This window comes from Mustela putorius, unplaced genomic scaffold (genome assembly GCF_011764305.1).
Source record: "Mustela putorius furo isolate JIRA1106 unplaced genomic scaffold, ASM1176430v1.1 tig00003909_pilon_pilon_pilon, whole genome shotgun sequence".
Taxonomy (NCBI): domain Eukaryota; kingdom Metazoa; phylum Chordata; class Mammalia; order Carnivora; family Mustelidae; genus Mustela; species Mustela putorius.
The window spans coordinates 19,801,379-19,827,336 of NW_025422057.1; the positions used below are offsets into that span (position 1 = coordinate 19,801,379).

Sequence of the window (25,958 nt, forward strand, 5' to 3'; positions counted from 1 at the left end):
AGTAAAAATAAATACCTAATCATGGGGTTATACCGTAATTTACTTAACCATTACGCTAAGGTTGACCTTTGGGTTATTTTCTGATTTTTTCATGACTTTATTATGATGCTGCCATCAAAATCTTAGCGCATCAAAGTCTGTGTCTCGGTTTCTGGTGATCTTCTTCTATTTGAGGTTGGCTTTTAGGGGCGGTATTACGGGTTAGAGGGTGTGTGCCTGGCAGAGCTCTGGACCCGTCTTGACCTTTACCTGCCACGGACATGAATATGGCTTCCAGTCACACCCTCGCCAGTCCCAGGTACTGTCATTTTTAAAAAGTGCTAGTCTGTTAGGTAAAAAATGTTGCTTCATTGCTTTACTGTGAGAAACCATTGTTCTAAAATCGAGGCAGCACTTTCTCAACAGGGTCTTTTTTATACTTTTTTATACTTCAGGAGAGCAAGCATCAGGCAGTTGGAAGCTAAGGGACCGCAGATAGTGATGCTCTCTGCTGGCCTCTGTAGTCTCTTAAACCTACGACCTCCTCAAACCCCCTCCACACTGGCTGTAGGAGGGTCCTCCACCCTGGTTTGGCAGCACAGCCTACCCTTGGGTGGGCTCGGATTTGGGTTTCATTCATGGGCCCAAGCCCTGCTGACTCACTGCTTTTGTTCCTGTGTTGGGAAGCTCCACCTCCTTGGGGCTCCAGAAGGCCTTATTTGGGCTCCCTCATCCTGGGTGGGTCTCCGTTTTTCTACCCTCGTCGTCGTCGGAAGGGAGAGAGTGCTTGGCTCTTTTCCCTTCACTTGGGAGAGCCAAAGGTTCTCCCTGCGGCCAGGCCAGGCCTGGCCGGTCACCACCAGGCGGACCATTTCAACTCTCTGTTTGGAGGGTCATCCTCAAGTTTTTTGACTAACTTCCATTCTGTTCCCGGGACGGTGATGTGGCAGCGTAAGATACAGTTCTGGTGCCATCATTCGGTGGACATGAGCAACTGCAGCCCAGAGGTGGAACCAGGAAGTCAGGTTTCCTGCTTTTCTGAGATGTCACCGAATTCCTCCACGGAAGCCTTCCATGCATGCTAAAGTGCTTCCCTCTGTAATCTACCTGTTCAAATCTCGAGTCAGGCAGGTGACAGGGTCTTTTTATTTTATTTTTTTAAAGGGCTGTTCAATCTCCGAGGGTCAGATGTGGAGCACAATCCGGTGTTTTTCTCCTATGCAATCATAGGATTGGAGACGATCATGTGAGTGTTGGCCCCACACCGGAAGATCCTTCCTTCCTCGCAGCTCCTCAGAGGTTCTGTCCGCCTTGCTGGCCAACCCCATCCCTGCTTGAGATCCTGTTGAGGCGCCAGTTTTCCCCTTTCCTGCCTCTTTCTTCCTTTCCCTTCTGGTCTTCCCAAACAGTAGGTATTTTTGTACATCCTGCCTCTCTCGTAATCTCTCAAATGACTTGAGACCTGTGAAAGAAAGTACCTCTAGTACTAGGAGATTAAAAAAATAAGTAGGCAGAGACATCAGAACAAAGCCATAATGAGAAAAAAACCCAAAAAACAAAAAAGCAAAACATAGTAAGGTTAGTTCACAAAATTTCTGCTGCAAGGTCTTGGTCAGGCCCCACATTTGATTCTAAGTTTTGTAGCTGCCGGTGCAAAGGGAGATGTGGCTACGCTCCATTGTACAGTTCTGGGTCCACAATTCAAATAAACTGAGGTATTTGGAAGGTCAGAAATGACACAGGAAAACCCCTGCAGTTGCGGTTTGTCGGATTGTCTATCTGTTAAAGAATTGCTTGTGGCCTTCCTGAGGTTGCTCTTCGATTTGGATGGCTCTCTTTATTCTGATAATGTTTATTAAGTTGAAAGAGTCTCTTTTGTGTGCTAGGACGATTGAGACAGGCAGGGTCCTGGGCTAGAGCTGGGGAGATGAGTGTCTCTTCAGGGGATTCAGGCATCTAAGTGGGCACTGACTTGTCAGTGGGATGGGTACAGGTGTTACTGGAGGGGCCTGGCCTCCACTGAGGGGGTCAGAGGAGACTGACCAGTAATAATTGAAGCAGAGATCAAGGGCATATGTGAGTTGGTCAGTGTATGGGGAGCAAAGGGAATGGTGATCTAAGCAGAGGGAACAGCATGGGCCGTGGCTCTGGGCAGGAGAGAGCACAGTGCTTGTGGAGGACTGGAGTGGTTCAGTGTGGTTGGAAGGGGAGTGGGGCCCCATAAAGGAAGGCCAGTGAGACAAGTCCAGGAGCTTGGACCTCTATTCTGAGGACACAGGGGAGCTACTGAATGGATTTTTCATAAGGAACCACATGATCAAGTTTGCAGATCATAAAGAATACTCTGACTGTGAGACTGGGGTGTCCAGGGGCAAGACTGGATGCTGGGAGACCAGCTCAGAGGCCATGGCACCAATTTCAATGGAGAGACGGTGGCAACCTGGACTGGTGACTGGGCAGGGCTGGAGGCAAAGCTGGACAGACTTGATGGGGATTTAGACTGTAGGTCTGGAGATCTTAGCGGAGGGAAGGAAGGACATCAGGGAGAGTGCCCAGGTCCTGGCTGGGGGAGTGAGATGGATGGTGATAACATATACAGGGATGGGGACACAACCTGGAGAACAGGATTTGGGAAGGGAATGGGGAAGAAGGAGAAGCTTCTTCGTATTGATTGTTAGAAGATGGAGCCCGTTGTAGATCTGTGGTCCCCCACTCCCCCCCGTCTCGCTCACACGCCCTCGTCTCTCTGTCACCTCACCTCTCGCCCCTCTGCAGGCTCTTCATTGATGGTGACCGCATAGATGCCCCCAGTGTGAAGGAGCACCTGCTGTTTGACTTGGGCCTGGAAGCTGAATACAGAATCCAGGTGCTTCCCTACAAGTCCATCCTGAGCGAGCTCAAGGCTCTCTGTGCCAATCTCTCCCCAAGGGAGAAGGTGTGGGTCAGCGACAAGGCCAGCTATGCTGTGAGCGAGGCCATCCCCAAGGTTGGTAGTCCCGCCGAGGCCCGTTCACAGCCTGCCATGTTCCCGCTGCAGCCCCTTCCCAGTCCTGGCATCCTGCAGCTTTGTCTTTGAAACAGAGGTTGTTCTGGACGATGTCTGGGACTGGCTGTCAGACCGGGGATGCCCTCTCCCTGGAAGAGCCATTTGAGCTGAGCCGTATTGAGAGTCTGAGGGTTTGCAGAACTCATGAGTCCTCTGTGTTTTCCACAGTGTGACCTGAGAGATAATTTTAGGGGTATACATTAAAACTTAACGTTATTTAAATGTTACCTGTTTCAGAAGCAATTTAGTGTATACTAGAAAAAATATTTCTAGCATTTGAGACCATGAGATTGTAAAAATTATTTCATAAGTCAGGGTTGAAGAAACTAAGCTGATTTATTTATTTATTTATTTATTTATTAAAAAGGTTTTATTTATTTATTTGAGAGAGAGACAGTGAGAGAGAACATGAGCGAGGAGAAGATCAGAGGGAGAAGCAGACTCCCCATGGAGCTGGGAGCCCGATGTGGGACTCGATCCCGGGACTCCGGGATCATGACCTGAGCCGAAGGCAGTCGTCCAAACAACTGAGCCACCCAGGCATCCCAAAACTAAGTTGATTTAAAGATGGTCTAAAGAAAAGTGTTATGTAAATAAAGGCCTAGAGGGTAGGCATCCAGGATAGGGGCTGTGTAGGTGGTGAGAGCGCCTGATGTCTGGGAAACACTCTGTGTGCCCCCTCTCCCCACACATTACAGCTGAGGAGTCTGGAGGCCCTTAGGAAGAGCAGCTTGGGAAGTTGGGGACTTGTCGGAAGTCAGATGATAGTGACAGCCTTGTCCTTTACTGAGCCCCTGCTGGGTGGTCAGTAGTCTCCTGTCTCCTCATTTTAACTGGGGCTCAGGGTAGGACTGGAATCTAAGCCACCTTGGATACAACCTTTTCCACTGTCCCACCCTGGGCCTCTGGCTGCCAAGTGGCCTTGGACAGGCCCAGGGGAATGTTCTCTCCGTCCTGGGAAGAGCCTAGGTCTGACCCCCTAGACCTGCCTTTCGAGTGCACCCTGCCACTCTCACACCGTGTGACCCTCAGTTACTCAGATTTGCTTCCTTGACCCGAGTAAGGGGATGATGCCTGCCTTCTTGGTTTCATGGGGGATGTGCATGGAAGAGTGAGGGGGTAAGAGTGGAGAGAGAATGCACCCCTTCAGCAAGCTCTGTGCAAGTGCACAATGGCCCTAAATCCCCCACCTGTAAGGCAGGGCTGGGTTCTAACTTGTTCTTAAGTCAGGAAGGGCCTTTCCTAGCCATTCATGATCAGACCGTAAAGAGTAGATGACGTGTGATTCCGGAGCAAGATGGAGGAAGGAGTGGGAGCCCTTCCCTTATCAGTCACCTGTACCCCCAGATGATGGGAAAAGGCCTCCTTTGTGTGGCAGGAAAGGGGTTATTTCGGTCAAGCTTTGATCGTTAGCGAACTCTTACCACGACCATGGAGGCTTGAAAAGCAATGTCTTCTTGATGGCTGGTGGCCAGCAGTGTCAAAGAGCCGAGGATGCAGGGGATAGAAGAGAAGTGCCTTGCTTGAGGTACTTTGCCTTTTTGGAAGAGCTCAAGCCCCTTTCATCATGCTCAGATGGGGCCAACAAAAAGGGGCCGGTCTTCAGTCCCCAGGCACAGTGAGGTGGGTCCTGAGTCGGGGGTCTGCTGATGACGTGTTAAGTGTGATGTGCCAGGCGAAGAGATGAACACCTTGGTCTTGGGTGTATGGCTTGATTTCCCATATGACTCCTTTTGCTCTTAGGACCATCGATGCTGTATGCCTTACACTCCTATCTGCATCGCCAAAGCTGTGAAGAATTCTGCCGAATCAGAAGGCATGAGGCGAGCCCACGTGAGTCAAGCAGCCGGTGCAGAGGAGGGGGTGTATGGGGTTCGGAAGGCCCAGGCCCTCCCCTGCTGTGTGGCTTTGAGCCTGGCACGAGGTCAGAAATGCTTTGAGCCTTGCAGTGTTAATGAGAGAATGAGATAAAATACTCAGTATGCTAGATCTTCACAAAGTCCAGTGTACACGACAGAAAAAGGTGGTACTTCTGTTCCTTCTGAAAAGGCCCAGTCTGGAAAGTTGCAGTGGCTTGCCTTTCCTGCCTCTGGGGAGCGGGAGTGCACCTGCTGAGGGATTTGCCCCTGCTTTCCGGCAGGCCCTTTCCTGGTTGTGCCCAAGGTGTTGAGCAGCCCAGGAGCCCTGTCCCTGCTGGTGGGAATTGCTTTGGGCTTGATTGCAGGGAGCGCCTGTGTGGAAAGCTCCCATGGCTGGTGGTTGTGCCCTGTGGGTCCGGCTTTCTCAGTCCCGCGTTGGGGCTGGGCTCTGAATTTGCCCAGCTGATTTTCAGTACTAACTCTTTTAAAAAAACCTCTCTGTTGTTTCCACAGATTAAAGATGCTGTTGCCCTCTGTGAACTCTTCAACTGGCTAGAGAAAGAGGTTGGTTCTTAGTCTTTTTTTAACACGTGGGTGGCCATTATTCAGAAACTGTCAACATGTGATTCTAACCATGGCCCCCTCCGTGCTCTGGTGACCATGAGGTCTAAGGTCTTGATCCAATTTTAGGACTCTTCTCTTGGTAGTTCTTTCTGGAAATTTGGTGTGTATTTAGAAATTTTTTTATTTGTAGAAAATAGTAATACAGATGAGGAAAGAATTTCCTTAACTGAGAGGATCCTTTCTGGGTCAAGGCATTGTCCTATAACCAAGTGGGATTTCATTATAAGGAAAAATGGCTCAAAATAATATTATCGGCAAGCTGACTGTATTAAGAGGAAAAGGTCTTTGTGTACATTTTGGACTTCAGTTTAAGATGTAAAACCTTTGATAGTTAATTGACCCTTGGCCATTTGTTGCTTGCCTTTTCATTCCTTTTGGTTGGCAGCAGGGGATTTCTTTGTGTCGTTGTTAAACAGTCTCATGTTCCCTTTATATATGATATAAACAACTCTTTAAAAGTAGCCTAAGTTGGAAAAAGAATATCGCCCTCACTCCTACCTGTGTAACTAGCTTATTCCCTCTGGCTGGTGTTCTTCTGTGTAAATCATTTTTACATGTCTCTCAGTGTATAGATGTGATTTTGTATTTTATTTTACTCCCTCTGTACGATAGTGTGAGCCTTCTCCACGTGCTTGGAGGCCTTTAGAAAAGGATCCAAATGGTAAAAGCGTTGTGTGGTGACAGATGGTAGCTACACTTGTGATGAGCACAGCGTAACACAGAGATGCTGAATCACCATGTCATATACCTGAAACTAACATTGCATCGTGTGTCAGCTCTATTTTGCATTAAAAAAAAATGGATCCAAGTAGAGAGGTTGCATTTCGTTAGACCGATTTGCCATTCCTCCTCTTTTCAAGTGTTGAGATTGTTTTTAATTTTTTTTTGCTATTATCAATCACCCTGTAATAATATCTTTGCATATTTATCTTCTTTATTTATTTAGGATAACTTTCTTAGGATGATATCCTAGCAGGAGATGCCTTTGAATTTTTAAACTTAGATGGATTAAGTTTAGGGGAGGTTTTAGGATATAATACTGAGACAAGTAGCTGAGTGAGAAATTGAAAGGATAGAAATCCTAGTTTAGATAGCTTTGATGAGAGTCTTTGGAAATTCCCTCCTTGTTAAAGATAAGCCATCAGCTGTGTCCCGGAGGTGGCACAGTGGGGACGTGGGAAGTGAGGAAAAAATAGGCTTTTAATGCATCCTCTTTAACTTGTATGAAGCACATGAATTTATCACCCCAGATGATTTATAAGCAACTCCCTCGTAGGTGCCCAAAGGTGGCGTGACCGAGATCTCAGCTGCTGACAAAGCCGAGGAATTTCGCAGGTAAAGACCCGTGTGTGGCGGGGGTGCTGAACATTGTGGTTGTTTCTTTGGTGAGTTCAGTGAGGCTGAGAGGGCCCTGATTCTTGGCACGGTAAAATCCTTTAAGCTGGTCTGCTCTCTGTGTCTTTCTGTTCCAGGCAACAGGCTGACTTCGTGGACCTGAGCTTCCCGACGATTTCCAGTACGGGACCCAATGGCGCCATCATTCACTACGCGTAAGGCATGCGGAGTTGCTTGCTGCCTGGCTTTGCTGCTGCTTCTGCATGGGAGCCTGAGCAGGGGAGAGACAGTATTTGATCTAAGGCCCCAGTGCCCACTTCCTTGTGTCTGTCGAGACTGTTCTTAGATGGGAACTGAGGACTTGTTTTCTCTGGTTGCCTCTAAATCTCCAAGTCTCTGCCTTTTGGGAGCTTCCTCTGAGGCCCAGGTGTATGGTGTTGACCTTCTCCATGAGGTAGTCAGACGGGATGTCCCCCTCTTTGCCTTCTGAGGCAACTGAAGCTGTATTCCATAGCTCTTCATCATGGTGAGCGGAATATTTTAGTGTTTGTCTTTCTTGATAATGGCAGCCTTCCTGATACATGAGTCCAGACATCTTGTGAGCTCTGTCACCTCCATACTTAAAAACTTAGCACTAGGTTGTGGAGCATCGTGTTGTGGTGAGGGAGGTGATCAGCACCCTTTTGTCCCTCCCTGCGGGCTTGAAGCCGGGCGCCCAGCCTATGGGGAATTTCAGCAGATGAGCTCCGAGAGCCTGTGGACTCACAGAGCGGAGCATTCTCTGTGCTGTGAGACAGGAGGGGCACTGATAAGTTTAGGACTCATTTGCCTACAGAGACGGTGGGAAATGGAACTTGGCTTGGCCATTGGGCGCCAGCTTCAGATTCGCCCAGTCGAGTGGTTTTGCCTAGTGTTGGGCATTTTGAGTTCTTAGCCCCATGTCTGTGATGTACAGTCAGTGGAAGAACACTTGGTCTTTCTTACTGTGCCGTACACAGGTGGAGACCCCCCCCGCTTCTAATAACTGCTTTTAGAGCTTTTAGTCTTGGGGCACATTTTAAACCTGTGTGTGGGAGATCGTCACAGATGTGATTGTGCAGTTCTCTCCTAGTAATGCTTCTGTTCCAAAATTAAAATATAAAAAGGACTTCAGTTTTTGTCTTCTGTTTAGTTCAGGTGGTGAATTTCTTGCCTGGATACTATCCTAGAATTTTGCATGTAATTAACACATTAAAAAATTTCAGCTCAAGGGGGGAGAATCCTGTTTCTACTTTGACGTTTTTTCGCCGTGGGCTGTTGGAAGCCTGTTGAGAAGCAGGGTCTAGAGCTGGTTCCAGTTGTTCAGCTGGAGTGATCATCACTGATGCCCTTTGTGCTGAAGAGAGGGGGTGGGTGGTGCCTGGAAATGAAGGAGTCCTTCTTTCAGCTGTGGGCAGAGGCTTGGGATGTCCTTTCCCCTTCTAGCATTTCCCAGTGCAGTGGGACTGTCTGGAAATGGCACGGGGAGATCAGATCACTTTTTAGAAATACTTCTTGTTCATTTAAAAAAAGTGCTACGGCATAAGAACATTGTGATTCACTCATTTTCCTAATAAAAATCCCTTTAGTTTTTCTCCCAAATTGAGACATTCGCCTCCTGTCTGTCTGGGGGTCTGGGAAGCACATGGGGCCTGGTTCTCCTGCCCACGCACCCCCGGCCACAGAGACAGATGACTCGTCGCTGCTGTGTTCCCTGTTCCCAGTTCTCAGGATTCTAGCTTGGTCCTCTTGCATCTAATGATTATTATTTTTGTAGCTTTTACAACTATTTCATGAATCTGTTTTGTTCCAGACACAAATGGAGATAGAGACAAAGAAATACATTATTATTTCTTCTTTTGAGCTCTTTATCCAGCTGGGGAGATAGGCTACTGGATCACCGAGTAGTTCTAGGAGATTAAATTATTTGAAATAATCAATTTAGTGGGTAACTTTTAATTTTGATATACTTTCAGACCTGTATAAGTTGTAAGAATAGTATAAGGAAGCTTTATATGTCTCCTCCCAGACTCAGCAAGTAGATTTGTGGAATAATTAATTTTTAATTAACTTTCTTAGGCCAGTCCCTGAGACGAATAGGACGTTGTCGCTAGATGAAGTGTACTTGATCGACTCGGGAGCCCAATACAAGTAAGTGAACTAGGGCTGCCATAGAAGGGGATGGTGCTGGGTCAAAAAAGTTGAATAGGGGGCAAGCCAAGCTCCAACCACGGGCACCCAGATGGGAATCTCACTGTGCCCCAGCCCCTAATGGAATCCTTCTCATGTCTTGTCCTTTTTTTCACCCCTGCTTGAAGTTATCCAGTGGTGACTCTTCTCACAAAAGACTGTTTGATAGAAATGTTTGGTTCTTGGCCGGAAGTTGTTAAATACTAAATAAATAACTGAAAGCAAGCTTTCGAAACCACTGGAAAGACTTCTGCCCTAGTTCTTAAACTGCCTGTTAACTCTGCACTTGCAGCAGCCTCCTGACTTTGGGAAGTGGGAGATTAATTTTAAATGAGTAAATGAGAAATTAGGCTTGCCTCTGAATTTCTGAATTTCCATCTTCATGTCTTGCTGCTTTCATATTCCTCCTCTAGAAAGTTTCTCAGAGGAGAACCCAAGATTTGGCTGGGTCTTGTTGTGGAACCATGGAAGGAGCTGGAATGGGTGTTGTCTGCAGTAAGAAAGCACGGGCAGCCATTGCAGTTGGGACTGTGGTTGATGGAGAGCCTGATTTTTTTTTTTTATTTTTATTTTTAAAGATTTTATTTAGGGAGAGGGAGAGAAAGCATGAGAGTGAGAGCAGGGGGAAGGGCAGAGGGAGAAGGAGGGGCAAGGATTGTCAAGCAGACTCTGCTGTGAGCGCAGAGCCCTATGCAGGGCTCCATCCCATGACCCTGAGATCAAACCAAGAGTCAGGTGCTTAACCGACTGACCCACCCGGGTGCCCCTGGAGAACTTGATTATTAAGTGGGCTCTGCCACATAGGTGGAAACCACAGCGTAGCCTTGGGACACGTGTGTGTTTGTATTCATAATATAACATCTCAGAGCCCAGGGTATTAATCGGGTAACTGGTGTAAATTTTGGTTCACGTCTAAATTTTAGCAGGATTTCAGAAGTTGGATTAGTGCTTCTAAGAGAGGTCTTTGGGTAATTGTAGGGTCCGGACACTCCTTTGCTGTCCTGATGGGCGGAACTAGAGCTTGGCCCCCTTTTGCTAGAAGCAGGCTCCTGCTTGCTCCTATTTCCTTTGTCCTCCGCCCTCTCATTTATAACCCGTGATTGTGTCACCCATGAGACAGGCCTCACACTGCAGACCAAGAGAGTGTGTGTGTCAGGACCTGACTGAGTTCACGCTCACTACCTGTGGCCATCCTTGCGCTCACACTTTGTCTCATTTTCTAATTAATTAATTAATTAATTAAGAAAAGGATTTATTTATTTAATTTAGAGAGAGCACAAGCAGGAAGGGCAGAGGGAGAGAAAATCTCAAGCAGATTCTATGCTGAGCACCGAGCCGGACACAGGGCTTGTTCTCACCACCCTGAGATCACTACCTGATTCCAGACCAGGAGTCTGATGCCTAACTGACTGTACCACCTAAAGTCCCCTGAGCCAAAGCTTATTTTGAGTGAAAACTAATTTGTCCTTTCCTTTGGAAAGGGATGGCACGACAGATGTGACACGGACCATGCATTTTGGGACCCCCACAGCCTATGAGAAGGTAAGGTGGGGCACAAAACTGGAGAGCCCTCTCTGTTTTCTTAAGAACAGCGTTGCTCTTATGAAAAGGAATTGTATTATGAGGAAAAATTTATATGTGGGATAGTAAAATAGCTCTTTACTGTGGAGTCAGGCTTATCTGCTTTATGATGTCCATTTAATTAATTACTGGAGAAATCTTAAAAGCATTCTGTCTGCGAAGGTCAAAGCAAGTCAAAGTCAAGTTTAAACAGCGTCAGTGTTCTCTTGGATCAGGAAATCTCTTTGGGGGTGGGAGTGGGATAGTGAAATGTATACTTTTTACAAACAGTGTCTAGATTTGATTCTGAAAGCCACCTCCCCCCTTCTCTTTTCAAGTTCAGCATTTCCACTTACAGGTTTAGCTCAGGAAGCCTCTAAAATGGTCTGCACTGCTCAGTTTGTGGTCTGTCTGGCCTGGAGAGGCAGAGATGGCGGTGAGGTAGGAGTCTGGAGACCGGACTTCAGGTCCTTCTGCTGTTTGCTGGCTCTGTGACCTTGAGTGAAGCACTGAGACACATCCATAAATGTGGGGGTATGAGTACCTGCCTCCAGGGCTGGTTATAAAGGTTCCACGACCCTTGCAAATTCCCAGATCAGTCACTAACCCAGGGACGCTGGTTGAGTCCCTGAGTGAGTCTGTTTTTCTAGGATCTCCTGCAGGGAGTTTATCCGAGGAAGGGAGTTTCACACAGTGCAGCAGAGTACACTTCATACTTTTAGTCCCGTGCCTCATCTGTTTGCAGGCACGAGCGCCTTAGAAGAATCTGACCTTGGCTCCACATACCTTTGCTATGACTCTCTCCATGCTGGGTACAGAGCTCCCGACCAGCTCGATCAGTGTGGGTTTAGTCCTGGCTCTGCGCCTTCCTGGCAAGCCCCTAACCTTCCAAGCAGCACTTTTCTTCTCCAGACAATAGGGATCCCCCCGAGTCTAAGATCAGGAAGGGGTACAGATAACTGCTGCAGGACTGCCTGGCTTCAAGGCCAGCTGTTGCTCCTTAAGAACTACGCTGTCCAGCAGGCTAGTTAATTTCTCTGTCGAGCGGGGACAACAGCAGCATCTCCGGCATCCCTCGTGGGATTAAGGGTTCAGTGCTCAGTACCATGCCTGGCCCAGAGGAGTAGCTCGGTGACTGTTAGCTGGTGACATCAGCGGTTCTGTGACTTTTGCTTGTTTTTCTCAGGTGCAGCTGGAGTGTGTCAGAATGTTCATTTCAAGGGAAGGACCTGTGGGGTCATCTCTGATGGTTCTCTTTTAACTAAATTTAATTTCAAGAGTTTCTAGAAAATCGGTCCCATGGGCAAGCTTTTTTTTTTTCCTCCAGAGTTTCTTCTTTTTCCTCCGATTATCTCTGTGGTATTGCTAATAACCTTCAGAAGCAAGGTTTTCTGAGCTGCCGGAAAGCTCTAGGACTGAAGCGTCTGTCCTTGTTCTACAACTTGCCCCTGGGTTTTCTTTGGCAGGAATGCTTCACATATGTCCTCAAGGGCCACATAGCTGTGAGTGCAGCCGTTTTCCCGACTGGAACCAAAGGTAGGTGGTTCCTCTGTCATCTGGCAGGCGTTTTCTTGTTCAGGCACCAGACATGTCTCAATTTGAGTGGAAGGACATGTCCTTTGTTTCATGGCAGCCCTGGCCCCTTTAGGCCCAGCCAGGGCAAGGGCTGCGTGGAGTGAGTGCCTCTCAGGGAGCCAGGCCTTGGTTTGGTATGACGTCAGTTGTGTACCTCTCTCCTGCCTACCTGAGGTGTCAGATGACCCAGGCAGGTGGCTCCCGGGAGAGGGCGGCTAGCGCATGAAGGCCTCTAGGCCCAAGTGCAAGTTGGTTGGTGCACCCTCTTCACTGTCCTGCTTTGCTGGGCCATTGTCTCCTTTTGGGATGCTTGTTGGGATTTAGTTTACTGGGAACCTGACTTCAGATATATACCAGTCTGCCTGAGGACTGATGGATGGGGCATTGGGCGGGGAGTTGACAAGACCTGTGCCTTGAGTCTGCTTAGATCGGGTCTGCACTCATCTCCCTGGGCATCTGTTTCCTTGCAGTCTGGTTAGAGTCTCACCTTTGTCATTCTGAAACCTCAGGGTCCCAGCCTGGGAAGGGAATGCACGTATCACCCACACCCTTAGCTGCTGCAGGCCACCAGCCCCCGTACTGGCTTCCTGGACAGACGGTCCTCCAGCTTCGGACTGAGCTCTGGCGGCCTGGGGAGTGGCTTTCTTAGGAGCGCTCTGTTAGTTCTTTCTTGTGCTGGGTTGAAATCTGAACCCTCCAGTAACTTCTACCCTCTGGTTTCTGTTTCACTTTCTGGAGCCAAACACAATAAATCTAATCTCTAAAGTGCTTTGCAAATTGAAAAGTACTGGACAAATATCCCTGAGTGGTTCTTTATGTGTCTTTCAGGACACCTTCTTGACTCGTTCGCCCGCTCAGCTTTGTGGGATTCTGGCCTGGATTACCTGCACGGAACGGGACACGGTGTTGGATCTTTTCTGAATGTTCATGAGGGTCCTTGCGGTATCAGTTATAAAACCTTCTCCGATGAGCCCTTGGAGGCCGGCATGATAGTCACTGATGGTAAGTGTCCCTCCCATCCAGGGTGGGCTCAGGTCTTCGAGCCTGTTGGAAGGCTCTCTGTTGTTTCTTAGCTTTTGATTATCTTAAAGTAAATTGGATATAATTTCCCCCTCTGGTCACCTTGAATTAAACAAGAACAACAACTTTTTAGGATTATAAAAGTGATATATGTTCGTTTTAGAAAAGGTGAGGCTGCGGGGCAGCATGTGTAAAAAAATGAAAATCATTTGTAATCCAGCCACCTAGGTGAGCCCTTCCTTCATAGTTTGATGTGTGAGCTTTGGGTGTTTCATATACGTGTATATCTTTTCTCCTAATCCTTCAGATTATACTGGGTGTATTGTTTGTATTCAGCTTTCTTAACTTAATGTACTTCCTCTTCCCAGGTCATTACCACATCTCTGTGCATTTATTTTGTTTTATTTATTTATTTTTTAAAAAGATTTTTTGTTTATTTATTTGACGGAGATCACAAGTAGGCAGAGAGGCAGGTAGAGAGGGGAGGGGGAAGCAGACTCCCTGCTGAGCAGAAATCCCAGTGTGGGGCTTGATCCCAGGACTCTGGAATTATGATCTGAGCCACCCAGGCGCCCCTCTGTGCATGTATTTTAATGCCTGCCTCGTTATGTCTTAGGAATAAGCACCAGGACTTATTTGGTCGATCCTCTGTTACTGTACTCCCGGCCCTGGCTCCAGTTCTCAGGGACTTTAGAATCTGTTCCTTTAGAGTCTGTTCCTTGAGGACCTGTTGGAAGTGGCCGTACGGGGGGCGGAGGTGTCTCTGGGCTCTCACCCCGGGGGCTGAGTGGGCTGTTGGCCTGTCTCTCCTCCTCCTCCGTGGTGGGGCTGTCATCGCAGGAGTGAGCGCTTCTCGCCTGTGTGTACGTGTTTGTGCCCTGCTGCTTCTCATCTCTGGGTTTGATTGCTTTTAGAGCCAGGCTATTACGAAGATGGGGCTTTTGGAATTCGCATTGAAAATGTTGTCCTGGTGGTCCCTGTGAAGACCAAGGTAGGTAATGGTCTGTTTATTTTTAAATTTTCCTTATTTCTTAATGAGGGACGATGAGCAAAGCTGTCTGCCTCTGGAGCCAAGAATGTGCCATTCTGGAGCCAACATGGAGCTTCCTCCCCCTGATACCAGAGAGTCTCCTGGAAATCACTGTCTTCTGCAGAAGCCAGAAGGAAACTCTGGAATGAACTGGGACCCGGAACTGGAATTCCTGGGGTGCCAGGCAGGCCTCTGCTTGATGAGATTTGGGGCTCCTTGTCATGATGCTTCCTCTACGTCAGGGGGACACGTGCTGGGGGTGGGGGAGGTACAGGGCCAGGGCCAGGGCCTGGAAACTCTATTTTCAACAAATGCTTCAGATGAATTCTGTCGGGTAAAGCTGAGGGGCCCGGTGGGTCAGGCCCCATAGGCTCGTGATTAGACAGGTCTGTTTCCTTCCGGAAGACAGGCACTTCACTTTCTCCCCTTCACCGTTACCAAGAGGTGCCAGGGCTAGGCTTTAACTAGAGACCAGTTCACTCCTCTTCTGTGGGTAGTGGTGGAGATCGAATAGTTGGAGGCAAGTGGCTTCCTCAGCCTGCAGGCTTCTGTTCTCTGCTTCCATATCGAAGTCACCGTCCTTGAGAGTGGCCTCTCCCCTCACTCCCAGAGGCCTTGCCAGGAGCAGAGACCAAGCTCACTCTCAGGTGCCCTGGCCATTCTGTACTATGTAGAATGGACAAACCTGTTATCTGTCACCAGATGGGACTGGCGGGTCGAGGGAGGACACATGATTAACTGTTAAATAAAAGTGATGTTGGGACTTACACTCTAGTAGATTCTGGAACCAAAAGCAGTGATGCCCCTTGTCTAGACACCACCATGCTCTGCCCCTACTGCTTCTCCATCACAGTGGACGTTAGCCTGGGGACCTACTGCTTAGAGCCCCTCGGCTTTTCCCAAAGGCAGCTGTTGACACAGTGGGGCAGCTCCAGGACGGTGGCTTCAGCTGGGTTCATTGTGCCTCCTGGGCCGACTGGAGATGCTGACCAGCAAACCCGGTTTTGGTTCCCAGTCAAACACCTGGCCCTGGGGGGTGGTCATGTCTGGTGGGAATGACTTCATGGTGTCTCTCTGTGGTAAGAGAGGAGTAAAAGCTTCTGTGTTCTTCCTTTTCCAACAGTATAACTTCAATAACCGGGGAAGCCTGACCTTTGAACCTTTAACTTTGGTTCCCATACAGACCAAAATGATAGATGTGGATTCTCTAACAGACAAAGAGGTAATGAGGGTGGCTTGGAGGAGACAGAGTGGGACTGGGGTGGAGAGCTACCTTCCATTCTCTTGTCTGTTCCCACTTTTGACTTCAGAGGGCTGTGCCACCCGAGTCTGAAAATCCGAGGTCTCCCGAGGACGGTAGATGTTTCTCCTGTATTTGTTGGCTCTCCAGGTAGAGCTAGTCCATCCTGCACCATCAGGGGATGGGGGATGGGTGCTGTAAGGTTTCATGAGTAGGTTTCATTGCTTTTCCTTGGGGGCATGAGCCACGGCTGCACGGGGGAGCGTTTGTTTAGCCAACCAGGGGCCATGCGTCTTCCCTCTGAAAAGCCAGATGGGTGGTAGGGCCTGTTGGCCATTGCATATACCAGATTGTTTTCTCATGTTGAATGAAACATTAAGGGAATGAAAAGCAAAATCTGTTATCATATGCCCAGCTGTCACACAGACAAGGAGAGAGGTGGTGCCTCCTCTTCTGGTCACTCCGGGCTGTGAATTTCTTCATAAAGCTAGGAGCCCAGTGGTGCTCATTCTCAGGCTTAGAGTGACACAGGTCATGAAACCCCTTCAGACCCTGTGCCGGGTCCCCAGGCCCACGAGGCCAGGTGAGGTGGCGGGCCTCGGGACCCGGAGTAAGGCTTGTGGGATCAGGCAGGTGATCAAAATCAGAGCAGAGACGGGGCCAGAAACTGGGCGGGAACAGTCAGCACTGGACAGACCAAACAGTTCCCAAGCCAGGAAGACAGAAGCCAGAAGGACACAAGTTTCAGAGTAAGGCAGGTGGTCAGAAGTCCCTGCAAACGTCAGATGATTGATGGGAGCCGAGGGCGGGACAAGCATGGCAGGTCACTGTAGAAGTAAGTTTTGTTACCCAGTCCAGCCCTGGCCTCACCCCAGGGGTGGTGAGGTGCCTCTTCAGGCATCCTCCGCGGTGTGCCCTCATGCTTGGCACAAGAGAAAGGGTCCTCTGAGGCTCGAGGAGGCCCCTTCTGTTGGACTGTGGAATGGGATTCTCCCAGCCAGAAGCTTCTTCTGCCTGACGCTGCTCACAGAGGGGTGACAGAAAAAGTCATCTGCTTCCTGCTTAGCTTGGGCACCTCACCTTAACCTTGCTTGGGCAGCCAGACACCCCCACTCAGCGAGGCCGACTGATGCGGGTTTATTCAGCTTGATGATGGCGCTGGACAGGAAACAGCCTGTTAGTGGCCCAGTGTCTGGTGTGGGTCTGGCAGGAAGAGTCCCTCCAGCGGTCCCTGGCTTAGGGGAAGTGGACAAGAATACATGAGCAGGCATGAAAGCCACTTGCTTGAATCCTTTGTGCACCACAGGAGCCGGGGTCTCTTCTCATCGCCTCAGGTACAGCTTCCAGGGTCTTAGCAAGGGACCCTCTAAGTACGAAGTCACTTTGCTCTTGGAAGCCCAAGGCTGTGGTTTCCTGCTACAGTTCTAGGTCGCGCAGTCCCTGCTGCCACATGCTGTGTACTCACCAGGAGGCATTCCTCCCAGCGACAATCCACTTTACCTACAGAAACCGTGCGTGAGGAAGGTTGAGTGAGGCCATTCTTCCCTGAGGGAGAAATTTTGTTAACCTGACTCAGTGCACCCCATGACATTGAACATGGACCTGTGGGCTCTGTTGTACTCAGTGGTTCATTACTAGACCTTGCATAGCTGAATCACTGAACTTTTCTTTCTGCCAATTAGTTTTTATAGGGCAGATAATAGCTTCTTACCCTCAGATCATAAGCAAGTTCCTACAAATAACAGTAGATGTATTTAACATATCAAGCAGAGTACATTTATTATCTCTTTTAGCAAAAAAAAAAGAAAATCTCTTCTCTATACTACTTAATAACTCTGGGGCTTCATTCTGTCGGAAGGCACAGTAATACTCCACAACCAGAGTCTCTCCAATTGGCTTTTAAAATACTTGGTCATGTCCTTTACTGTCTCCCAAATAGATTGTTTTCAGTGACTTTTGGGACCTTTAGGGTTTGCATTCCCATCATTTATCAGAGGTGGCAGCTGAGGACTTTGGTCATGAACATGGGCTGCTACACATTCTCAGGGCCTTGGGATGTTGGTCAGGGCCCCCTGAGGCTGTGCGTACAACTCAAAGGGTCTTGGGAGTTTCACCTTGGCACCAGGGTTGGCTGCTTTGGACTGCTGGCTGTCTCCTAGCCCTGCCTGACTCATAGCAGTTTGCTTGCTTTTCCCTCCCTGCCCCGTTCCCCAATTCCCAGTAGGGGCCAGTAGGTTCTCCCCAGTGGGGAGTGGAGCTCTGAGTGGGTCAGAGCCCATTGGCAATTCCACTGTATCTGTCTGCCCATCTCAGCCCCTGAGCTCGTCCATGGTACCTGATCCAGACTGGAGTCCCCAGTGCCCATGCTTTTGTAACACCACTGCCTTCCCAGGTGGCGTGTGGGTCATTGCAGTGGTGGCATGGATGGCGGTGTCTGTCTTGCCCGCTTCTCCGCAGCTGAGTGTCAGGGCGGGCCCACTTCCTGGCCAGTGAAGAGAACGGGTGGTCATCCTCTGAGTAGAACTTGCTTCACTCCTGCCCTGCCCCAGCGGAGAGAATTCACCCTTTTATGGTGCAGAACTATCGCCAGAGTGGATCCACCCCAACCCCGGCGCCAAGTCCTGTCAGACCTCCTTCTTTCTTACCTCTTTTTAAAACATCTGCTGGGGCGGTGGACATGTTCTGTCACACATCTGAAGGTTGAGCTCCCGGCCCCACCCTGCAAGCACCACAGTCCTTGGTTAGCAGAGGTTTGGGCTGCGTCCAGATAGCCACCCACGGGGGCTCGGCTCATCCTAGTTTACTCAGCTTTGTCAGTGGAAACTCAGTGCATTGGTGGGACACCTTCAGGTGTGTCTCTTAGCAGAAGTCTTACTAGGCATCTAGGGGCTAGTTTTCTTCCCCCCTCTCCTCTCCTGCCACTCCGAGATGGCTGAGGTATAAGGGAAGGAGGCCACATAAGTGGGTGTAGGACCTACCAGACCCCCTGCCCCGCGTCCTTCCCACGGGGTCCTCGGGGGCCTGTTGGAAAGTATGCCTGGGTACAGGTTACTCTGCACTTTGGAAGCCCAAAGCCATGACTTGCTCTCAGGAATTAAAGTTTCTTCACAGTCATTGCCGGTCCACTGCACTAGACTGTTCTGGAAGCATTCTACCGTAAGCATTGTGGCCTTGTCCCTTCAATTTCCAGGGAAATGGAGCCCAAGGAAGTCACTTGTCCCTGAGCAGGGAGAAAAGGTTTTGTGTATCTCTGCCCTCAACTCGTGATCTCTGTGCCTGGGGGCCTCTCCCTGTTTGCCCGTGTAGCCTTTGCGAGAGGTGTGAACACTGCCTGTCTTTCTCCTATCTTGTAGTGTGACTGGCTCAACAGTTACCACCTGACCTGCAGGGAAGTGATTGGGAAGGAACTGCAGAAGCAGGGCCGCCAGGAAGCTCTCGAGTGGCTCATCAGGGAGACACAGCCCATCTCCAAGCAGCACTAATGCCTCATGGTTTTTTTTTTTTTTTTTTGTAAACGGCTCTGGGGAAGGGAAGAAACCTGGCAGATCCCTGACATCTGTCCCTTTCCTCTCCTTCCTTCCTTCCCCTTTTTACTTTGAGATTCTAAGAAGGACTGAAAATCTTCTTACCCTCTTTGATATTTTCTTGCAAACATTCAATCTTTTATGATTTTTTTAATTGTTGAGAACTAGCCAAGAATAAAATTGCTGCACCAGAAGGAGGGTCCCCGCAAAGCGGAGCACTCGAGCAGGGGAGATGCCCTGAGCAGCCGCAGGGAATTCTCTGGCCAGTGATGGTGAAACACTGCTTGCTCTCTGATGGTCAAGTTCCAGGTGCTAGTACATTATTCATGATCACCTTGATTCATGAGACTGTATTTATGATCAGTGAATAAAATGTCCAAATGTGCTTTGTCTCAGCCGTGTCTTTCCTCTCAACAGTGTCTATGTCTATGTCGCATCTTAGGGGAGCTCATCTCCAGGGCTGGTGGCCTTTGGGGGACACATTGTCTAGACAGAAGGTCCCCTTTGAGGAGAGATCCCTGGCCTCCCCGTGTATTGTCTGGCTTAACTGGAAAGCCTTTTTCTTTTCTCTGAAAAACTTCATTTTGGTGAGTATAATGTTGAAAGTGAGTCTAACATGGTCCACCCTGTGTTACGTGTTGTGGGTTCTCCTCTTGCCCCCCACCATGGCACCATAGCGCTACAGCCCTCCTGTCTCCTCACTTGTACATAGCGCTCTGTGGCAAGTGCCTGCGACTCCCCATCCATGGGGACTTTCACACTTGGGACAGTCCCAAAGAGCTGATGTCCCTGTGACCTCGGACCATCATGGTCTGGGATGGGTATGGGCGAACAGACTTCTTCAGAGCTTGGCTGGGATGTCTGAGGTGTGGGCTGCACCGTCTCAAGCAGCTGCCCAGTGGGATGGAGCCCCATTGCCCACCATGGTAACTTGTTCCAGAACACACCTTCACTTTTTTCCTTTCCTTCTGGGTTTCACTTCCCCTTTTTCCCACCAGCATTACTTGGGACCATCCCCCCAATAAACCAATTACATATAAATCCTTGTCTTAGGACCTGCTTTTTTAAAGGAACCCACCCTAAGACATAACCTGGAGATAGAGCTACTAATCTGCTATTACAGCATGTAAATGAGTATGTATGCAGAAACTAATATAATATTGTGTGTCAATTATATGTCAATTTAAAAAAAGTGGAAAAAAATTAGAGATAATGGCTTCCAGTCTGAATTTAACACTGAACATCAGAAATGGAAAGGTATTTGAATTGATAGCATTATAGACATACAGTGTAAATCTAGTTTTAATCTGTTAGAAAATTCACCTTGTGTTTGGTTTGATGGATTAATTAGTAACTAAAAGTATGTCTTCCTCTTCTCTACTGCCAAGATGGAATGATCAGTTCAAAACTCAGATGTCAGATCTCTGAAACTGAGGGAAATTTAAAAAATATGTGAGTATTTTCCTTTTTTGGATTTATGGTTTTAATATCTGAAAAATGTAATTAAATAACGTCCTTAATCATAAAAGAGAAAGATGTATATGTACACACACAGCACATGCATATCATACGCACACACATATGTCACACATGCACATACATGTCACACACACACGTTGGGTCATGCTATTCATACTTACAAATATGCTTTCTAACTTGGCAGTATGTCCGAGTTATTTTTCTATCTTGGTGTGTGTGGATTTAACTATTCTTGATATTTGTGTGGCTAGTTCTTTTTTAAACTAGTCTCATTTAATCTTAAACCATATCTTGGATTTCGATGGCGTTGAAAGATGAGTAAATAAAAGCATACTTCAGCCATCCACCAAAGAAAGCATGGTTGGCTACGTCCGCTACTCTGCAGCTGGGGAAGCAGAAAATGACGTGAGCTAATCTATTTTTACCACTTAGAACCATGGTGTCAGCAGGGAAGTTTTCACTGATAGGATGAACCTAAAGTGACAGAGTGCCTTAAAACACTTGCCAGCGTTTCCTTTGTCCGTCCTCTTATTTTCTCTGAAGGATCTTTGGTTCCAACTTGCTATGTGGGAGGAAGCACGCTACATGGCTGGTAACAGGACTATCTTGATGCCCCAAAGATGATCCTTGAATGTGTTTATTTAACACTTGCTCCTATTTCTGTGTCCCATAGGATTGTTCTTAAAAGAAGTTCCCTTTCAATGACAAAATGTATTAATCATTTTTGTCCTCCATTGTGCTTCTAAAAGTCAGAAGACCCCCTGTTCAGACTCAGACCATGATCTCCTCTGCTCCCCCAGAGGGTTTCTTGTCTCAGGAAACGGGGAGCTGTGGATTGCAGTAGACTTGGAGTTCAAGCAGACTGTAATTCAAGTGTGACAGCAATGCCCCTGTTTGTTCCTCAGGCTGATAAGCCTGTCACTTCCCAAGGCAGGCTTAGAGCAAAGTTTGATTCAATGGCCAAAGGTTTCTGGTCCTGGGTGCCTGGAGCTTCCTGCCTGGATCTGCATGTCATGGCCTGAAGTCCAAGAGATAAAGTGGGCAAAGCTGATCCCAGAAAGATGGAGAGCTGGAATAAAACTGCAGTGTGCAAGTCCTCAGAGGGAACACGAGATACAGGAGAATCAAAAGACTTTACTTTTAAATAAATGATAAAAATAAAGATTGAATGTAAAAACAGGCAGTATGTTAAATTTATGGACTAAGTCCAGGGAAGTTGATTTTTTCCTTTTTTACCTTTTTTTTTTTTTTTCAAATTAGCATATATTATTTGCTTCAGGGGTACAGGTCTGTGAATCATCAGTCTTATACAATTCACAGCATTCACCATAGCACATACCCTCCCCAGTGACCACCCCCTGCCCCAGCAACCCTCAGTTTGTTTCCTGAGGTTAAGAATCTCTTACGGTTTGTCTCCCTGCCTGGTCCCATCTTGTTTCATTTTTCCCTCCCTGCCCCCCACAACCCCCTTCCCTGCCTCTCAGATTCCTCGTATCAGACAGATCATATGATAATTGCCTTTCTCTGATTGACTTATTTTCACATAGCATAATACCCTCTAATTCCATCCATGTCTTTGCAAATGGCCAGATTTTGTTTTTTGGGTTTTTTTTGATGGCTGCATAGTATTCCACTGTATTTATATACCACATCTTTATCCATTTAGGTTCTTTCCATAGTTTGGCTGTTGTGGACATTGCTGCTATAAACATTCAGGGGCATGTGCCCCTTCGGAGCCCTACATTTCTATCTTTAGGGTAAACACCCAGTAGTGTGATTGCTGGGTCGTAGGGTACCTCTATTTTCAGCTTTTTGAGGAACCTCCGTGCTGTTTTCCAGAGTGGTTGGACCAGCTTGCATTCCCACCAATAGTGTAGGAGAGTTCCCCTTTCTCCGCATCCTCACCAGCATCTGTCATTCTGTGACTTGTTAATTTTAGCCATTCTGACTGGTGTGAGGTGGTATCTCATTGTGGTTTTGATTTGTATTTCCCTGATGCCAAGTGATGTGGAGCACTTTTTCATGTGTCTGTTGGCCATCTGGATGTGTCTTTGCAGAAATGCCTGTCATATCTTCTGCTCATTTCTTGATTGGATTCTTTGTTCTTTGGGTGTAGAGTTTGATAAGTTCTTTATAGATTTTGGATACTAGCCCTTTATCTGATATGTCATTTGCAAATATCTTCTCCCATTCTGTCGGCTGTCTTTTGGTTTTGTTGACTGTTTCCTTTGCTATGCAAAAGCTTTTGATCTTGATGAAGTCCCAATAGTTTATTTTTGCCCTTGCTTCCCTTGCCTTTGGCAATGTTTCTAGGAAGAAGTTGCTACAGCTGAGGTTGAAGAGGTTGTTTCCTGTGTTCTCAAGGATTTTGATGGATTCCTGTCTCACATTGAGGTCTTTCATCCATTTTGAGTCTATTTTTGTGTGTGGTGTAAGAAAATGGTCCAGTTTCTTTCTTCTGCATGTGGCTTTTCCCAGCACCATTTGTTGAAGAGGCTGTCTTTTTTCCATTGGACATTCTTTCCTGCTTTGTCGAAGATTAATTGACCATAGAGTTGAGGGTTTATTTCTGGGCTCTCTATTCTGTTCCATTGATCTATATGTCTGTTTTTGTGCCAGTACCATACTGTCTTGATGACAGCTTTGTAATAGAGCTTGAAGTCTGGAATTGTGATGCTGCCAACTTTGGTTTTCTTTTTCAACATTCCTCTGGCTATTCGGGGTCTTTACTGGTTCCATATAAATTTTAGGAGTATTCCATTTCTTTTGGGAACAAAAATGGTATTTTGATAGGGATTGTATTAAATGTATAGATTGCTCTTTAGGTAGCATAGACATTTTCACAATATTTGTTCTTCCAATCCATGAGCATAGAATGTTTTTCCATTTCTTTGTGTCTACCTCAGTTTATTTCATGAGTACTTTATAGTTTTCTGAGTACAGATTCTTTGTCTTCTTTGGTTAGGTTTATTCCTAGGTATCTTATGGTTTTGGGTGCAGTTGTAAATGGGACCAACTCTTTTTTCTGTCTTACTTTGGTGTATAGAAATGCAACTGATTTCTGTGCATTGATTTTATATCCTGACACTTTACTGAATTCCTGTATAAGTTCTAGGAGTTTTGGAGTGGAGTCTTTTGGATTTTTCACATAAAGTATCATTTCATCTGCAAAGAGTGAAAGTTTGACTTCTTTGCCAATTCAGATGCCTTCAGTTTCTTTTTGTTGTCCGATTGTCGAGGCTAGGGCTTCTAGTACTATGTTGACACCACATCCCTGCCATGTTCCTGACCTTAGGGAAAAAGCTCTTAGTTTTTCCCCATTGAGGATAATATTTGCAGTGAGCTTTTCATAGATGGCTTTGGTGATATTGAGGTATGTACTCTCTGTCCCAACACTGTGAAGAGTTTTGATCAAGAAAGGGTGCTGTACTGGGGCGCCTGGGTGGCTCAGTGGGTTAAGCCGCTGCCTTCGGCTCAGGTCATGATCTCAGGGTCCTGGTATCGAGTCCCGCATCGGGCTCTCTGCTTGGCAGGGAGCCTGCTTCCTCCCCCCTCTCTCTCTGCCTGCCTCTCTGCCTACTTGTGATCTATCTATGTCAAATAAATAAATAAAATCTTAAAAAAAAAAAAAAAGAAAGGGTGCTGTACTTTTTCAAATGCTTTTTTAGCATCTATTGAGAGTATCATATGGTGGTTCTTTCTTTAATTAATGAATGCATCACATTGGTTGCTTTGTGGATGTTGAACCAAGCTTGCAGTCCAAGAATAAATTGCACTTGGTCGTGGTGAATAATCCTTTTAACGTACTGTTGGATCCTATTGGCCAGTATTTTGATGAGAATTTTTGCATCCGTGTCCATCAAGGATATTGGTCTATAATTCTTTTTGATGGATGGCCTTTGTCTGGTTTTGGGATCAAACTAATGCTGGCCTCTTAAAGCGAGTTTGGAAGTTTCCCTTCCATTTCTATTTTGGGAACAGTTTCAGGAGAGTAAGTATTAATTTTTCTTTAAATGTTTGGTAGAATTCCCCTGGGAAGCTGTCTGGCTCTGGGCTCTTGTTTGTTGGGAGATTTTTGATCACTGCTTTAATCTCCCTACTGGTTATGGGTCTGTTCAGGTTTTCTATTTCTTTGATTTTAGTAGTTTCTGTGTCTCTAGGAATGCATCCATTTCTTCCAGATCATCAGATTTGCTGGTGTATAGTTGCTCATAATATGTTCTTACAGCGGTTTGTATTTCTTTGGTGTGGGTTGTGATCTCTATTCTTTCATTCATGATTTTATTTATTTGGGTCCTTTCTGTTCTCTTTTTAATAAGTCTGGCTAGGGTTTATGAATCTTATTATTTCTTTCAAGGAACAAACTCCTAGTTTCATTGATTTATTCTACTGTTCTTTTGGTTTCTATCTCATTGATTTCTGCTCTGATCTTTATTATTTAACTTCTCTTGCTGGGTTTAGGCTTTTCTTTGCTGTTCTTTCTCCAGCTCCTTTAGGTGTAAGGTTTGGTTGTTTACTTGGAAATTTCTTGTTTCTTAAGAAAGGCTTGTATTGCTGCTATATACTTTCCTTTGCTGTGTTCCAAAGATTTTGAACAGTTGTGCTTTCATTTTCATTTGTTTCCTCAGATTTTTTCAATTCTTCTTTAATTTCCTGGTTGACCCATTCATTCTTTAGTAGGATGCTCTTTAGCCTCAATGTATTTGAGTTCTTTCCAATTTTCCTCTTGTGGCCCAGTTCTCATTTCAAAGCCATTTTGGTCTGAGAATATGCAGAGAATGATCTCAATCTTTTGATACCAGTTGAGACCTGATTTGTGACCCAGGATGTGATCTATTCTGGGGAATGTTCCATGTGCACTAGAGAGGAATGTGTGTTCTGTTGCTTTAGGATGGAATGTTCTGAATATAGCTGTGATATCCACCTGCTCCAGTGTGCCATTTAAGGCCTTTGTTTCCTTTTGCTTAGACAGTAGGGGTGTTAAAGTCCCCTACTATTGTAGTATTGTTAATGTGTTCCTTTGATTTTTGTTACTTTTTAAAAAGATTTTATTTACTTATTTGACAGAGAGATCACAAGTAGGCAGAGAGGCAGGCGTAGAGAAAAGGGGAAGCTGGGAGAGCCCGATGCGGGACTTGATACCGGCACCCAGAGCAGTCCCAGGACTCTGAGACCATGACCTGAGCCTAATCCACTGAGCCACCCAGGTGCCCCTGATTTCTTTATTAATTCGTTCATATAATTGGCCGCACTCATGTTAGGGGCATAGATATTTAAAATTGTTAGATCTTCTTGTTGGAGAGACCATTTAAGTCTGATATAGTGTCCTTCCTCAACTCTAGAGCCTTTGGCTTAAAATCTAATTTATCTCATAAAAGGATTGCCACCCCAGCTTGCTTTTTTCTTTTTCTTTCTTTTAAAAAAAAGATATTTATTTATTTATCTGACAGACAGAGATCACAAGTAGGCAGAGAGGCAG

General features: G+C 46.8%; 1 protein-coding gene across 3 annotated transcripts in view; it reads left to right on the forward strand.

Annotated features, from left to right (window-relative positions):
* XPNPEP1 (X-prolyl aminopeptidase 1) overlaps positions 1–19,385 on the forward strand; it is a 53,957-nt gene extending 34,572 nt beyond the window's left edge. For 2 of the 3 annotated variants that reach the window (XM_004763881.2, XM_045068499.1), the window contains 13 exons: positions 1,144–1,225; positions 2,755–2,965; positions 4,769–4,858; positions 5,398–5,448; positions 6,785–6,843; positions 6,981–7,058; positions 8,941–9,012; positions 10,533–10,593; positions 12,078–12,147; positions 13,015–13,188; positions 14,121–14,197; positions 15,360–15,458; positions 18,830–19,385. In XM_004763881.2, the coding sequence (XP_004763938.1) occupies positions 1,144–1,225; positions 2,755–2,965; positions 4,769–4,858; positions 5,398–5,448; positions 6,785–6,843; positions 6,981–7,058; positions 8,941–9,012; positions 10,533–10,593; positions 12,078–12,147; positions 13,015–13,188; positions 14,121–14,197; positions 15,360–15,458; positions 18,830–18,958 (1,253 nt within the window). In that variant the 3' untranslated portion in view covers positions 18,959–19,385. Of the gene's footprint in view, positions 1–1,143; positions 1,226–2,754; positions 2,966–4,768; positions 4,859–5,397; positions 5,449–6,784; positions 6,844–6,980; positions 7,059–8,940; positions 9,013–10,532; positions 10,594–12,077; positions 12,148–13,014; positions 13,189–14,120; positions 14,198–14,245; positions 14,421–15,359; positions 15,459–18,829 lie in introns of those variants that run through there. The other variant, XM_045068500.1, reaches the window with a different exon arrangement.
* The last annotated feature ends 6,573 nt before the right edge of the window (positions 19,386–25,958 follow it).